Source organism: Pelodiscus sinensis, chromosome 12 (genome assembly GCF_049634645.1).
Source record: "Pelodiscus sinensis isolate JC-2024 chromosome 12, ASM4963464v1, whole genome shotgun sequence".
Lineage (NCBI taxonomy): Eukaryota > Metazoa > Chordata > Testudines > Trionychidae > Pelodiscus > Pelodiscus sinensis.
Genome location: NC_134722.1, coordinates 44068483 through 44085878, shown reverse-complemented (window position 1 = coordinate 44085878; position 17396 = coordinate 44068483). Strand labels below are relative to the sequence as shown.

Sequence of the window (17396 nt, the reverse complement as noted above, 5' to 3'; positions counted from 1 at the left end):
TTTCAGTTCCTTGCTCTTAGGCGTGGGACCTGGGGGGCCTTGCCTCTCCTTCTGACCTGCTGCTTGGACCACAAGTGAACCTTGGGTTGGATGGGAGTAGAGGTGTTCATGGCCCATCTGCGGGACAAAGAAACGCCTCTCCACTCCTTTTTGGGTGGGAGGGATTAAGGCCAGGATGTGCCACAGAGACTTAGCCAACTTGGACACAGTCTTATTCAGCGGCAGTGCCACCTTGGCTGGAGTGTCCGCTGTTAAGGTGTCTACCACGGGGTCCAGGTCCTCAGTCGTCTCCTCCGCCTGCATCCCAAGGTTAGTTGCCAGCTGGCAAAGCAAGTCTTGATGTGCCCTGGCATCTACAGCTTGCATCACAGGGGCTTGGTTGGCTAGTGCTTCATCTGGTGAAGACGATGAGGGGGAAGGACCTGCTGATGCTCGGTGGTTATCGGTGGGGGTGCCTGTGGAGCCCCTTGTTGGCATTCCATTGGTCTGGCCACCTCTGTGTAGGTCAAGCAACCTACCTCCGACGCTGGTGGTCTGGTCAGAGGGGTCGCAGACAGAGTGCCCCTGAACTGTGCCACCACCAAGAACTGCCCAGATGGTTGTGGCCCCTGAGCCTGGTGGTATGCCCAGGGAGTCCGAAAAGGCCACTGTTGACGAGGCTGCCATTGTGGTTGACAGGACTGGAGGGAAGTCGGACTGTGGCGGTGCAACCGGTATGATGATCAAGAGCATTACCAAGACCTCGACCTGTATAAAGACCTCCTTGAGCATGCTGACTCGGCATCCAACTCTGAAGAGTAGTCTGAAGCTGACCAGGGCAGTGTCATACACGGGACCAGGGAGCAGCGGGATGATGTGCCTTGTCATTGCTGACAGCTTCTCCTATGAGTTGGCACTGGTCCTAGTCCTGGCGATGCTGGTGGTGGCATCGGTGCCGGTTCATGGTCGTGCACTAGCGATACCGCAGGATAAGGCACTCCCATCGTCATTGGCGCCGTGACAAGCGAAGCTGCAGTCAGCAGTGCCAGGGTCAATAAGGCTCCTGGTGCTGGCAAGGTTGGTGCCAGTTGGACCAACAGTACCGTATACACAGGTGGTACCATTGTCATTGGCAGGGCTCGACAATTAATGTAATCTACTCGCCTGTGGCGAGTAGATTACAAGCCGGCACAGCCGCGCAGCGCGGTCTGCGCATGCGCAGCGTGCCGAACCGCATGGCTGGCAAGCGCGGCTCACCGCAGTTTGGCGGGCCCTGGTCATTGGTACCAATGACAAACATGGTACCGCAAGTGGTGCCGGTGCCATCATCAGTGGCAGTGTCGGTGCAGACGTTAGTGCCAGTCCCAGTGTTAGCGCCGGTGCCGTGGACCGGTGTGGCACTATGGTAGGAGTCGGAACCGGATCCAGCAATGGTACGGGCGCCGAGCTCGGGGTTAGCCGTGGTTGCACCAACTGTGCGCTTGACTCCAGTGCCGTGAGTGGAGGTTGGCAACTTTCATCCACAATCAACCCTAGTCCTGGGGCAGAGGTGAGCTCCATCAGCTCTCGTTCCGCGTCGAAAGCCTCCAGCAAAGACGGTTGATGGAGCTCTTCTATCTTCAGCTCAGACACTGGACCCTCTGTATGCTTTGTGCTCAACCGGTGCCGGTGCAGCTCGAGAGTGTTATGTCAAGAGCCCTCAGCCGGGTGCCCATCCTTATGGCGCACCTTCAGGCCGCGTCTTGCTGGGGACTTCCCCTATGCTTTTTCCTCAAGTGCACCAAGGATTGAGATTGGTGCCTCAATGACAAAGGCTTCGCCAAAGCCAGCTGCCTCGGTGCTGCCAATAGTTCTCTGATGGATACTCGTGTGCTGCAGACGCTCGGTGCCGCTTCCCGAGCCACCGGCTGAAGAGGTGCTTCAGGCAGGAATCATATTCCTGCTGCATTCTGGGCTTGAAGCTCCTACAGATCTTCAGCTGTCCGTGTTGTGACCTTCTCCCAGGCACTTCAAACAGGTGTTGTGTGGGTCACCACAGGGCATCGGCTTCATGCACTTCAGACACGGTTTGAAGCCGTGCGGCCCCAGCATTACCTCCCCTGGAGGGGAGATAAGCAGGGGGGGATTCCCCAATGGGAAACAATCCTAAACTATTTACAATGAACTATTTACAAGTACTAAACTACGAGTTATACAAACACGAAGGGAAGAACGAACTATAATAGAGAAGTGCTCCAGCTACCATCACAGTGGTAAAAAGGAACTGAGGGGGTGGAGGACCAGCAAGGGTATATATGCACCGGTATATCTGTGCCACTCCAGGGAGCTCTCTGGCTGGCCCAACGGGTACGGCTAGGGGAAAAAAAGCTCTGGAATCCGTGCATGCAGCACGCACACACCTAACTGGAATGGACATGAGCAAGCACTCGAAGAAGAACCTTTTTTGGGTTGGGGGCCACTCATGCACAGAAAAAAAAAATCAGTTGGGGGCCGTACACAAGTCAGAAGCGGGAAAAAAACCCTCACTGTGGCCCCCGAGGACAAAAGACACTCCCCACATTCCCCTCGCACACCAGAGCCAAGGGGAGGCCCAGCCTAGTAGATCTTGTGCACTTCAGCCCCCAGGGGAGCAGCAGGGGGACTAGAGCACCAGCATGGGCTTTTCAATGCTGGTGGGGGGGGCTGAGTGTCAGGGGCCAGATCCAGGCAAGCCGAGGGCCACATCTGGCCCTCAGGCCTGAGGTTCCCCACCCCGACCTGCAGTATGGATCTACTCTTCCTTCTGCCTGTTCTCAAAGCTCGACATAACTCTGCCCTTCGTTACATGTCAAAGTTTGCCCTCATTGCCTACATTTGTCAAAGTTGCCCTCATTCCCTACATCCTCCCATGTTCCCAACCACATTTGTGTGTCAAATTCTCACACAATCACCTCTCTGCCCTTTTCTCACCCAGGCATCTCCAACAATGAAGATTCTGCAATTCTTAAATTAATCATTCAATTACATGAGTTAGAATAGAATTCAGCTCCCTCTCCATTAGTTCTGCAGAGCCACAGCATTCAGTAGACTAAAAAAGTAAGGAAAACTTTGGGTATGACAATTAGAAGAGCTGGCACTGAATACACACAAGAAACAGCCCTGTTGAATAAGATGTCTCTATTTTACATTGTCACTGCACTCTAGTTCTTCTAACAGCCTACTGGTCCAAGTCTCTTCTCATTCCACCACTAATGACCTCTGTAGCATTACTCCTGACTCATGCTAGGGTGAGACCAGAGTTGGGCTCTACATCTTGTTTTGAGAAATACCTTTGAGTTTTCCTCATAGTTTCGTAATTCCAGCAGCAGATTTTGTTTCTTTTGACTAAGCTCCCGAATTAGATCCTGTTCTGCACTAGTGTCCATCAAGTTTCCTTTCATCTCCTGGCTTCCTGGCAGGTAGCCACGTACTGCACAAAAACAAAGCACAGAACACTTGAAGCACATCTTTAGCAGCCATCTCTAGTCTTCCACTTTTGCAGCATAAATCGCTGCTAACAGATGGACTTTATAAATATTATTAGGTCAGCTCCTCAGTGGGCATAAATGGGTGTAGCTCCACTGAAGTCAATGGAGTACTGCTGAGAATATGGCCCACAATACTTACCATGACAACATAACTGGACATTTAAAGGGGCACTTATGACTTCTAGTGCATTTGGAAACTTCTGACCCTCACAGATTAGAATGAGTGACAGAACAATGTAGCTCTGTCTTTTTGAATTATTTTAGTTTATTTTACATTTAGCTTAGATGAGTCTTCCGTTACTAAGACTGTGATGACTCCGATCTGACCAGACTTTTTCCTAGGAATTTTAAGGGGTCAAGTGTTCTTGTTATTATCTTGGTATGAATGCAACTCACCATTTCCATCTATTCTAACTAGCCAGCTCCCACTGCTTTCCTAACAGATCTCCTATTTTTCACTTAAGGAGACCTAGGTACCAGGCTAAGACTTGTTTCAGAATAGTCAAGATGAATAGAGGGTTGAGTCCAGGTGGATAGATCCCAAAGGGTGTCCCTAAACCCAAGAAAGTGGGAGGGGAGCCTGAGGCAGGATAGTTCAAGGTGAAAGCGAGGAACCATAGAACTGCCTGCAAAGGCCCGCAACTTTAAGAGAGGTCTTTGAAACAGTTGTACATCTACAGTTGTGCATCCTTGTCATTTTTTGTTAGTTCTGTGTGCAAGAGAAGTGAAATCCATGGAGGGAAATCCAGCACTGAATGCTCTGCCTGACTGTACAGCACCAAGAAGCAGGGGTGGAGAAGCTGAAAACCTGCATGTGATTCTGAGTTTAAGTGCACACTACCCCACGACAGACATACACCCAATTCTTTCCTTTGTAGTCAACAATTCAATTTAGATGGCGGGAGGAAGAGAGAGAGAACATTGAAAGACAGAAGAACAATGGCCATGATCTTGAAACTGGCTCAACATGGCTGGATTTTATGCCCATACAGAGTCCCAATGTCTTGCATAAAGCCCATGTGAGGGTATAAGGTTCTGCGCACTAGGGATGCCTTTTAAAGGAGTGCAGTAGGGGGAACCTTGCATGAGCTGGTAATCAGCTGTCCCAGCTCGCACCAGGTCTCTCCTGCTGTACTTCAGCCTTTTCAATGTATTAGCCTGTCGGCTCTTAATATATTTAAAAAGCAGAGGCACATCTGGAACCAGGCACAAGCTGGGAATCAACTGATTCCCAGCTTATGCCCAGTCCCCGCTATCCTGCTCTCCCTGTGCCCAGCAGAGATGGTGCTGGGGGGAACCAACTTTTAAGGTGGCTCTTCCCAACACCAGCTGATGCTCTCGGATACAGGCAGCAAGAGGAGGGAAGCAACTAGTCACTTACATCCCTACTGCACACATGCAACTGACTGCAGAATTGTCATCCATTAGTATCTCATATAGGAGTACCAAGAAGCTCCAACAAGAATAAAGGGTCCCACATTGCCATGTACTCTGTGTGTGTGTGCGTGTGCGCAATACATGCCAACATGCTGCAACATATGTGCAGTAAAAGACAGCAGCCCCTGCCTCAAAGAGCAGGATCAAGGTCAAAGATGTTAACTTATAGGGCTTATTTAAAATGAGCTGCCTTATTAATATAGCCCTAGTCCCTGGTTCTTTACTCCCCAGCAAAAAAAGGCTTCCATACCTAAGCATAAGCAGACGTTCTCCTGATGACATGCGGTAAAAGCACTCAGGAGAACACACACGTAATATGCCGTGCTACTTTCTTTAATATATTTGGACTTGTGTTCCAAATAGATTGTGCCAGGCTCTTGTGTTACTACTGAGTGGATCTCACTGTTAGACAATTAAGACAGGCACCTATGAGCCTTTCTTTTGACCTCCTTTGCTTATCTGTATATTCAGTTTGAGCAATTTAAATAGTTTGAGTAAAAATATCTCTCCTCTCAACTAAGTTTCACTTCCTTTGTATGGGATAATAAAAGTTTACAAGATCTCCATTCAATCACCATGAAACACAAGGTTATTTCCTAAATTGCCATTAAAAAAACCCAAGCAGAAACGTATTTTAAAAAACTCTTTCAGACGTCCTTTATCTACCATGAAGAAGCTGAAGAGATCCCGCACATATTTATTTTTCCCCTCACCATTCAACTTTAACAGCATGGCTTGACATATCCCCGCATGTATGGAGTACAATCCTGCTTCACACTTAGCAAATCAACTTTGTAGGAACACAGGTAATCATAGAGAAAAACAGGTTAGATTGTTTATCACCCAAGAGGCAGTATGCAAAAATCTTGTTTTCAGAAAGTTTGACACGTCTATTTCCTGGATTTTGCAAAGGACAATGATGGATTTGACAGGCAAAAATACATGCAAACTCCAAAAGCATTTAGCAGATATAGTAACTAATGCTTTATGTGTAATGCTCTTGACATGTCTACTTAACTTTAACTAATACACTGATATGGCAAAAGGATTTTTTGGGCTCTTACCTTCACCATCAACTGAACAGCAAATTAACTGGGTGTTACCATCCATTCTGTAATCCCCCTCTACGATCCCTGCAACTGAGGAAGCAAAGTTGTCCTTAAAGATGACCTCCCCCGTTCGGTCACTGCGTGCATCAACCTGGAATATAGAACAGTCCCAAGACACAGGATGAAAACTGTGTAAATGATGCAGCACTCTGGGACATCAAATGAGAAATCCTGCCATGCTTTCGGAACTGCAGGTGAATTTGTTGCTCCTTTGGTCAGATAAAGAAAACACCACTGAAATTAACTAGCAATGAAACGACAGGCCCAGACACTCACGTAAACATCAACCTTCCTCAAAGGGGCTTCCCCCCAGAAAAGTGAATAAGAGAGAAAGAGAAGGGAATTGCAAGCCTGTGCTGTGAAGGTGATATATACCACTGAAGCAGACTGACAGGACCTAGCTCTAAGTTACCTTAAGGCAGCAATTACAGTCTCCAGCCTTATTCTTAGTCTTTGATGACATATGTACTTTTATGCATAAATATGAACTTTAATTATCATTCCATGGGGAGATTTTTCAAGTCTGAATAGCTTTGCTCTTCCAAAGCACAGGACACAGCAATCTTCTAGAAGCTGGAGACTTTCAAATCAATAAGTGAGGATACTATAAATGAGTAGGAATAAGTGTGTTGAGGTTTCCTACACAGCCATCTTATATCAGGTCTAGCAGCTCCACACCATAGGTTCCAATGAGCTCTAGGTTGCTAGTCTGAGGTGAATTAAATCAAGTTCTCTGAGAAAAATGAAAGGAGCTAGTATGAAAGGAGTGTAGATTTACAAGAAAACATTGGCAAATGGTGCCCCTGGGAAACCTGGTAGCTAGTCCAGACATTTCTAGCAAGCAACAATGCTAAGCATCTGTATCAAAAGGAAGCAGAATTATTTTATATAGAGAGTCTATATATTAATTATATTATCAACTGTATGATGCATTTATTATGGAATGGTAGAAACCCTTCCGCAGTTAAGATTAGAGCTTCCTTATCGAATATGTATCCTTCATTTGTTATTTAAGAACATCCAGAAACCCCAGGAAAAGATACTAGAGCAGGAATGGGCATTAAAACGGTGGCAGTTAGCCCCTGGTGGGCCACCATCACTATATTTACCTGCGCCTCTGCAGGTACTGGAGATTGCAGCTCCTGTTGGCTGCAGATCCCCGTTCCCAAACAATGGGAGCTGCAGGAAGCAGTGCAGACTGGGAAACTACTTCCCATAGCTCCCATTGGCCAGGAACAGCCCGTATTTGACAGTGTATTCATAAGAGAAGCCAGGCTCACTCTACCATTTCTTCAGCACACAGTCAAGTCTTACGAATAGTTTGTCTGTTCAGCCTTATACTACTAAACAGCTTTGTTCAAATGCAATATCTTGACTCACAGCTATTCCTTTTTTCTCCATGTAAACTCACCTTCCCATTGGACCATCCAGTGATCAATTCACATACGCCATCAGAGTTAAGGTCAAAGGCATGTATGCTCATTGCATGGTTTTTAGACTGGGGAGAAAAAAGAACACATGCATGAAGCTATTGGTACGGAGTACATATCTATAGGCACCAATTTGTGGATGCTCTGGGGCTGCAGCACCCATAGAGAAATATTAGTGGGTGCTGAGCACTCACTGGCAGCCAAGGTCACTCACAGCCTCCCTTCCCTGCACCTCTTACCTGCCAGTGGCTGCTCTGACCAACTCCCACCCCTCCCTCCAGAGCTTCCAGAGCACTGCAAACTGCTGATTCATGTCATTCAGGAAGCTCCAAGAGGGAGGAGGAGGAGTGGGGACAGTGCATGCTTGGGGGAAGAGGCTGGGGCAGGAGGTTGGAGAAATGGTGGAATGGGGGCACAGCTGGGGCAGGACATGGAGGAAAAAAGTGGAATGGGGGTGGGGCCTAGAGCACCCCCCTACTAAAGGGGAAGAAAGCGCCTAACAGTGTGCTCCTAACAGAACACCAGGGCACCTTTACCTAGAAATCATGTACCTCTGAAATCTGAACGCGGGCATTATAGATATAGGTCAATGTTCTGCAAGGATGCAATCTTTCCCTCCAATATGTTTCCATCCAAAAGAAGGATCATGTTCAATTCCTCCCATAAAACCAGGGAACCATACACAAACCTGATTTACTGACATGGGAGTCACAATCCTAGCATTCTTATTAATCTTGTTTGTGAGTGGGAAATACCCTTAGCGCAAAGAAAATCATTTCACATGACTTTCAATATCACAATTGCTTCAGCGGTGTCAGTATTAAACCGAAACCGAATACCAAGAAAGGATCTTCGTGCAAGTAAAATCTGTTAGACTGTGTCTGTTAGACAAAACTTGGGGAAGGCCCATTACTGCAGACTTTTAAAACCACACTCGCTAGTGCACTTGAGCAGGGAACATGCGGATCTCTGGGAAACAGACTAGATGAGCTAATAGGTATTGCCGCCCATCAGCTATGAAGCTCTGCTCCATTAGCATCTAGTTTTCTGTATTTTTGTTAAAACACATTTCTCATTTTGTCAATCAGCAGCAGCCCAAGGAGGCAAACAGATTTGTACTGAAACAATCTTTTGTGCAGTTGTACAAGGTGAGTGGAATCCTAAGAGTTCAGCCTGTGTTCAGAGAAGTCTTGGGAACAGCAGCATTCTGTTACCTATCCTTTATGGGAGCCGTTCCTTTGGCACTGTAACCAACACACAAATCATACTACAACTCTGATGTGAAACTTCCCACCTCATTTGTGGGCAGAACAGTAATATAAACATGCTCACGACCTGTGGGCAGCAGCTCTGATGTAGTTATAGAAATGCTACAAGTCTCTCACAAATGCCATATAAAATGACTGTATCACTGAAATATTTGACAATATACCCACTGAATGAACAAGAAACTCACGATAGCAGTTTTCAGGTATCTAAAAGGGTGTCACGAGGAGGAGGGAGAAAAATTGTTCTTCCTGGCCTCTGAGGCTAGAACAAGAAGCAATGGGCTTAAACTGCAGTAAGGGAGGTTTAGGTTGGACATTAGGAAAAAGTTCCTGTCAGGGTGGTTAAACACTGGAATAAATTGCCTAGGGAGGTTGTAGAATCTCCATTTCTGGAGATATTTAAGAGTAAGTTAGATAAATGTCTATCAGGGATGATCTAGACCTGTGGTCACCAACCCGTCGATCGCGAGGCCTCGACCAGTCAATTGCAAGGCGTTCAGGCAACCCTGCCCCCCATTTTCCCCCCACCCCCGAGAAGTCCCACCTCTAGTGTAGAGCCGGCTTCCCACGGGGTGGACGGAAGTCCTCTCTGAAGCCCGCGTCACTTCCGGGGGTTCCGGAAGTGTGCGGGCTGCTCCCCCTCCCACAACTCTGTTGAGAGCTGAGGGAGGGGGAGTTGGCCCTAGAGGAGGAGTGCGGAGGCTTCCCTGCGCTGCCGGCACCGGAGGGGTGAGTTGGGAGCAGGGGTATCCTTGCACCGCGGGAGTGGGAGTCGGCCCCGGGGTTTGGCCGCACTGCGGGAGGGGAAGGAGTTGGCCGGGCCGGGCCATAGGAGGGGGGGGTTTGACCCCAGGGAAGGCGCCCATGGGGGTTGGCCATGCTGCAGGAGGGGATTGGCCGCACTGCGCCGCGGGAGGGGGGTTTGGCCCCAGGGCAGGTGCCCGGGGGGGTTAGCCGCGCTGCGGGAGGGGAGGGGCCGGGTCGCGGAATGAGGGTTTGGCCCTGCCACGGGAGGGGTGGGGGTTGCCCCTGGTGCAGGCTCCCGCGGGGGTTTGGCCCCGCCACGGAATGGGGAGAGGGTTGCCCCTGAGGCGGAGGTTAACCCCGGGGCAGGCACACTCGGGGTTTCCCTGTGCTGCAGGGGGTCCGGAGGAGGCATGTGCTGGCTTCCCGCCGGGGGGGAGGGGGAGGGAGGGAGAGAGAGAGAATCCTGGGAGGAGGCAGATGCAGGTGACTCTGCTGCCACTGGCACCCTGTCCCCGCTCCCCAGACTCCACTCCCCTGTCCCCAGCTACAGAACTCTGTCCCCACTGGCACCCTGTCCCCTGCTGCAGAACCCTATCCTCTGCTCTCCCAGCACCCTGTTGCCTCTCCCCTGCCCCCAGCCGCAGAACTCTGTCCCCACAAAATGTATAATTATAAATGTTTCATTTTAAATTTAAATAGCATGAATAAAAAACAGACTATATTTATTTCATAACTATAAACACGTGATTTTAATTTTATATATCGCATAATTTAAAAATAAAGTGTTTATCAGAGTGTGTAAGTAAGGGCTGGGGATAGCAAGTGATGGACAGGAGGAGAACAGAGAGGGCGGGGCTTCAAGGAAGGGGCGGGGCTTCAAGGAAGGGGCGGGGTGGTAGATCTTCGCCTGTTCTGAGATTTAAAAAGTGATCTTCGGGGTAAAAAGGTTGGAGACCACTGGTCTAGACAGTACTGGGTCCTGCCATGAGGTCAGGGGACTGGACTTGATGACCTCTCGAGGTCCTTTCAGTCCTAGTATTCTATGATTCTGTGAAAATCCCCCATTATGACTGTATTCCTAATGGGGAGTTTAAAGGCAATAGTTTCAGCAGTGCAGAAGTTAACAGATATGCTATTAGTTTTGTAAAATTACATTAGTCCCATAGTACACATAGGCTAGAATAAAATTAACAAGAACTGGGCTTTGAAAATTGCAGAAATAATATTCTAATTTCTTTTTTCAGAATATTTTTGATTGTACTAACTTTGATTCTCCAGTAGCGAGATGCCTTGTCATACACTCCTACAGTACCATTAGACAGGGCATATCCAAATCGACTGCCATACATAGGGCTAAGTGCAGTGATGGTCTGAAAAGAATATGTAATAGTTAGAATGCATCTCTACTTTTAGAGTTTAAAGTAACTGATAATAGGAGGCATACCATTTCTGTACCACATTAGCTATTTTATACATTAATTCAGGGCTACTCAACATGAAGCCCCGGGATTTGTTTGTGGCCCGCAGTGTAGTTTGGGTTTACTCAGGGCTCAACATGCGGCCCACAGGTGGGAGCCAAAACAAAAAAGCAATCAATATAATGGTCTTCTGTTAATACGAATTTTAGTAGTTAAATTTCTGGACTGTCATTGCTCATTAAAAGTGCTGTCATATGGGTAGAAATTGGGTAAATATTGCATTTTATTAATATCTGTACAACTGATTTAAATGGGGCTTGTGTGTTGTCTAGTCTTGCCTTAATCTTTGTATTCATGCCCATCAGTGTGAAATAAACTATTTGCATATATTTGTATATATATTTGCACATTTATGCAACCACACTTAAATTGTGGCCCTCAGCATTGTGGCCCCTGGGGTTTCCAAACTTGAGTAGCCCTGCATTAACTGTTGATCATTTTCCTCCCTAAAGAAAATTACTGTAGCAGGTATACAAAAGATTAGTTTGAAATCACTAAAAATTGTGAGACAATGACAGGTAGCACAAATGTAGAGAAAACACAGGTGGCCACTTATGTTTATAACATGGCATCATTTAGACCCACTTTGGTTAGACAAAACTCTTTAAAACACTGCTGTGGGTGTCTACACTAAACTAGTGGCCCAATATTATTACCAATGGTGGAGCTAGACCAAGTACTAGCAACAGTGGGAAATCTTTGCCACAAATCTCCAGACCTAAACAAATGACATAAAACAAAGATCTATTTCTAGGACCAAGCTCTTGTGAAGGAAAGAACCCGGGTGAATATCTATGGCATTACAGAAACAATCAAACACTAATAAACATAAATAACAGAATTAAGGAAGTGCCAACAAGAGTCACAATGCGCCTGCAACTCAACCTTTTTCCCCTAGATGCACCATATAAAAGTTAGCTATTAGAGTAGCTCATCAACATGAACAGGAGAAATGTTGAGATGCTAAATGAGAGTTACGGATCCATCAATTCCAAGACCACAGGGAACTACTTCAATCATCTAGTCTGACCTCTTGCCTAACACTGAACTTCCCTGAATTAATTCCTGTTTGAATTAGGGATGTTAAATATCGGTTAATTGAATAGTCGAGTAACCTCATGAATTCTTATCAGTTACTCAACAACTGTATAGTCCCATGGGGTGGAGACAGCAGCCAGTGCACTCCAGCCCTACTCCCATGGAGCCTCCTGACACCCTGCGCTGCTGCCTCTGTATAAGCAGCAGCAGTGCAGGGTGCCAGGTGGGAGCTGGTCCCCGAGGGGAGCCAGTTTAAAAAACAGCTCCCCTCACAGACCAGCTGCCTGTCCAGAGGCGGACCTGTCATGAGCCAGAACTGAGCTGGGCTGCCTGCCTGCCTGGCTCCTAATACACTTTAAATGAAGAGCTGCAGCAGGGATAGGTCCCAGACCTGGCATGAGCCAGAAATGAGCCTGGCTGCTGGCCAGGCTGCTAAAAAATGTACTGTTGGGGGGGGGGGGGGGGGGGGGGGGGGGAAATGTGTGTGCAGTCTATAACATCAACCTATAAGCTTTTGCTTATCAGTTAATCAATTACTCGTCTACACTATGACATCCCTAGTTTAAACTACAGCATATTTTTTAGAAAGACATCCAATCTTGATTTAAATTTGCCAGTGATGGAGATTCCACACAACCCCGGTAAATTGTTTCAATAGTTAATTGCTCTCACTGTTAAAGGTATTTGTACCTTATTTCAAGTCTGAATTTGTCTAGATTCATCTTCCAGCCCTTTGGTCTTGTTGTTCGTCTGTTAGACTGAAGAATCTTCTATTATTAAATTTCTGTTCTTAATGCAGGTACTTATACAATAATCAAGTCACCTCTTAACCTTCTCTTTGATAAGCTAAAATAGATTGAGCTCTTTGAGTCTATCACTATAAAGCAGTGGTCCTCAGATTACAGATGTGTTAGTGTACACGATTAAACAGCTACTGACGAGCCTGAGCTCATCAGTTAACCGTCATGATTACACACAAGGCCCCACGCCCACACAGATGCCTCTAACACAGGAAGCAACAGGCAGGAGAGGAAAGAGAGCAGGTGGGAGCCGGTGCTCAGAGGAAGCAGGCTTTTAAGCAGGTCCTTACATGCAACAGCTCCTGAAGAGCTGCCTGCCCCCTCACACTGCCGCCTCTCTACCAGAGGCAGCAGTGCAGGGAGAGAGGTTGATACAGAAGCAGCAGCACAGGGAGGGGGAGAGAGGCAGGTGGCTCAGCCAGAGCCAATATGCACTGCTGCCTCTGTATTAGAGGCAGCAGCGCAAAGAGGCAGTTGGCAACCCAGGAGCTGATGTTCACAGGGAGCCTGCTTAAAAGCCGGCTCCCCATGCACACTGGCTCCCCTTCACTCCGTGTTCCTGTCTCAGCAGTTACATATTTACATAAAAACCTGCATTTTAACATCCCTATCACAGATCACCAATGGCTCAGGGCTTGTTTTTCCCTGCAGTGGGAAGCCTGTGCTGGTGCTCCAGTCCCATGCACACACAAATTCCCCGGGCAAAGTTGGAGCACCAGCGTCCCATTGTGGGGGAGAGCCCTGAGCTTTGCGGGCCAGATCCAGCTCACAGGGAGATCCAGCTCGTGGGGAGAGGAAGCAACTCCATGCACTGCCAGTCTCCCCAGCTGGGGGGAATGGCAGCACAGGAAATTGCTCATCTGGAGGCTTTTCCCCCTGCTCCCATTGGTCAGAATCACGATCAATGGGAGCAGCAGGGGATGGTGTCTGGGAGTGATGAGCTGAAAAGAGCCAAGTAAGTGCCCCTCATCCCTCTCATGCCCAGAGCCCGCACTCCCATTCCCCTCATACACTCCCTCTTGTCAAAACCCTGCACCCTCAGCTCACTCCAGCATACACCTTCAGCTTACTCCTGGCACCCTCTAGGGATGTAATAGTATATACGATTAACTGATTAACCAATAAGCAGCCTGGCTGGTTCAGGAGCTACTCCTGCTGCGGCTCTGGATTTAAAGTGTATTAGAAGCCAGGCAAGCAAGCAACCTGGCTCAGTTTCAGCTCACGCCAGGTTTGGGAGCTCATTCCCATCCCCTGGAGAAAGGCTGCTGCCGCTCTCCACTACTGACTGGGTATCGGAAGCAGCAGTGCAGGGTGACTGGCTCCACTCATGGACCATCTTCCACCTGGCACCCCACACTGCTGCCCCTGAAACAGAGGCAGCAGCAGGGAGTGGCAGGGGGCTCCTCAGGAGTGGAGCCGGAGCGCACTGACTGCCGGCCCCACCCCTGGGAACTACAGGATAGTTGAGTAATCAATAAGAATTCATGAGGTTAATCAACTATTCAATTAACCGATATTTAACATCCCTAGCACCCTCCCTCCTTTCCTCCCAAGCCCTCCACTCTTAGCCTCCTCCTACACTTCCCAGACCCTTCCCCTGCTTCCATATCCCCAACTTGAGCCCACTCCTGCACCCAACCTGCCAGCCAGACCCTCCACCTTCAGCCACTCCTGCACCCAATCTCCCATTCAGACCCCTATCTCCAGACCACTCCTGCACCCATTTTGTCATCCTGAGTGGCTGACTGGTGGTCCACAGAAAGGTCTGCATTGAGCAGGGTGGGCTGCGAGCCAAAAAGTTTGAGAACCACTGCTATAAGGCATGGTTTCCAATCCTTTAATCCTTCATGTGGATCTTCTTTGAACCTTATCAAACGTATCAATACGTCTCTTAAATTGTGGACACTAGAACTGGACACAACAGTACAGTACTAGTAATAGCAGTGCCAAATACAGAGGTAATACAACCCTTCTACTCCTTTGCTATATTCATTTTTTTCCAAGGATCACATTAAGCCCTTTTTGTACAGCATCATCAAAAGGTTACCTGTTGTGGACCACAAGCAAAATTAAAGAAAACAAAAACAAAACCAGAACACTACAGTCTTTTAAAATGAGTACAGTGTATAAAAGTCAGCATTCAAATATGCTGCATGGAATTTATCTTCCTCCAAGAAAGAGTGTGTAGGCCAGTGAATGCTCCTTTAATTTAGACTATAAGAAAGAGCTTCTTAGGGAATCTGTAAGTATGGCTTTAAAACATGATTCATAAGCAGGTTAAGAAATAAAGGCATCATCTACTCTTAACTCTGTCTAACCTCCCTTTAACTACAAATCAGGATCATATTCCAGAACATAGTTTTGCAGTAAAGACCTAATACAGGATGTAGGTACTGACCAGCTTTAGGCATTTTCACAGCTTTTCTCTGCTGACGCTACACAACTTTACTAGCTAATCATGGTTTTAGTGCATGGGGAAGAGCTGAAAACACCTAACCTCGTAGCCATTCCTAACTGCTTCAAAAGTACAAGCGGCATAAAATATTCCAATCTGGGGTATTCTCTTAAATTCTAATTCTAGCCACCTTCCTCTAACAAAACTGCCCTTCTTTAGCTTTAATAGCTCTTTCATAAGTGGTTTAGTAGCGAAGACTTTTATCCCTAACTCCAGCAGCAAGTTTCCTCCCACAATACAGTTCTCTTCAGATTTTCAATAAGGAAACTTTCTAGGGCAGTGTTTCTCAACCTTTTTTTAATAAAGTACCCCCTTTTTCAAAAAAACCCCACCACGCTATAAGTACCTCCAGTTTTCAGACACACAAAAAAAATTTCTACCATTGCAACGCATTTGTTTAAACAACTTAATCGTAGCTGGGCTGGCGATGAAATTTATGGGTGTAAAAAGTAAAAAAATAATAAAGCGCTATAAAACTTAAAACCAAAATTCAGTTTTCTCCAAATTTCAGTTGTGTTGATGTACCCCGCAGACTTCTCTTGAGTACCCCCTAAAGGTACTTGTACCACTGGTTGAGGAACACAGTTCTAGGGCATCCTTCCCACTCTACTTCAAGCCACAAGGCACTTTTCTCCCCTAAAAGCAACTAATCCCTAACAGTGGGAATCCTTCGACTGACATTAAGCTGAAGAGTGACAACTCCAGCACCCTTTTATTTTCTTCACAGACACATTCCCTCCCTAAAAGTCTTCCAATCCCTCAATTATAATTTAAGACCTGTCTATACCACAGGTGTTGTTTTTAACTGGCACGTCATGCTTATCTCTGACCTGATTACATCAAACTACCTTCCGTTTTGTTCATACTGCATTTTTAAAAAATATAACCTTGTTTAATCTGTATTTGTGCTTCCCAAGCTGCTTATGCCAATACTGTTTGTGTCAATGCAATCAAACATGCTGTTGGTGTCAATGCATTCTAGAAAAATCTGTTCAACTAATGTGAGATGATATCAACATAAAATACTGACGTTGTCTTATTAACTAATGAACTGCTTTGCTTGCACTGGAGATACAGGCACTGACTTCTTAGCCATGATCTGACCTTGCTTATCCTATGATTTGTGGGGAAAGTATTGAGCTCTCTTGTTCACAGTTTCTGACTAAGGGCCTGATCCATAGCCAACAGACATCAATTAGATCATTTCAATAATTTCAGTGTAGTTGGACAGGGCCCTAATTTTCTGACGAAAAAAATACTTTTTAAAACCTTGCAGGCTATCTGCTCAACAGCACATCAAATAGCTTAAACCCATTATTAAACTGTAACTTTTAAAGTTCTAATAAAATTGGTCTAATTAAATAATTAACTCAACTGGTCATCATAGTAAATCAAAGCCATTGTAGATTTACAGTGGGCAATATTTTGTACCCGATCTGAACATACAATAAACACTGCTTAGAAATAATTTACCTCTGTTTCTGACATTTCTGCCACAATCTCATCTTCTTTAAAAACCCTGATGTCAAAATCCTCAGACCCAACAAGAAGCTAAGAAAGAAAGAAAGAAAGAATCTTAAAATAGTTTAACTCACAGTAGCAACAACCAAAGATACTTAAGAATTCAGACACACAGAAAGCTTTTACTGAGTGAATAGATACACTAGGCTCAGTTTTCAAGAGTTTTTAATGGGGATATGAAAAGTTTGTAAAGTGCTTTGGGACTAATGGGTGCCATAGACTCTCTTTTTGTCCAAGCATTATTTACATCTGTTTGGGTTGCCTAAACTCTATGAACACATACTGAACTACTACCTAAAGCAAGGGTGAGGGAGAGCACTCTAGTACTGCCAGGATATAATTTTGTCTCTCTTTCTGTTCTGCTGCAGAGTAAACTATGGCATGAGGCACAGGACAATGCTAAGTTGGGCCCTCTTTCTATCTGCTCATGCACTCAATTTTTTCATTTCCTTTCCTGCACCCTATTTGATCAAATAAAGAATGTTAAAGAACAAACTAAGCAGGTGGAAAACCATTTTACAAAGACTGGCAAACTTCATTACATCCAGTTTATAGAAACTAGTGAGTAGAGAAGTTCAGTGACTTATCGAAGGTCATACAGTGAAACAATGGCAGAGCCAATAATACA

General features: G+C 46.4%; 1 protein-coding gene across 4 annotated transcripts in view; it reads right to left on the bottom strand.

The window, feature by feature from the left end:
• BBS2 (Bardet-Biedl syndrome 2) overlaps positions 1–17396 on the bottom strand; it is a 43835-nt gene that overhangs the window by 16118 nt on the left and 10321 nt on the right. For 3 of the 4 annotated variants that reach the window (XM_075940394.1, XM_075940395.1, XM_075940397.1), the window contains 5 exons: positions 16721–16798; positions 10742–10846; positions 7443–7529; positions 5987–6122; positions 3288–3427 (listed from right to left, as the gene is read on the bottom strand). In XM_075940394.1, the coding sequence (XP_075796509.1) occupies positions 3288–3427; positions 5987–6122; positions 7443–7529; positions 10742–10846; positions 16721–16798 (546 nt within the window). The remainder of the gene's footprint in view (positions 1–3287; positions 3428–5986; positions 6123–7442; positions 7530–10741; positions 10847–16720; positions 16799–17396) is intronic. The other variant, XM_075940396.1, reaches the window with a different exon arrangement.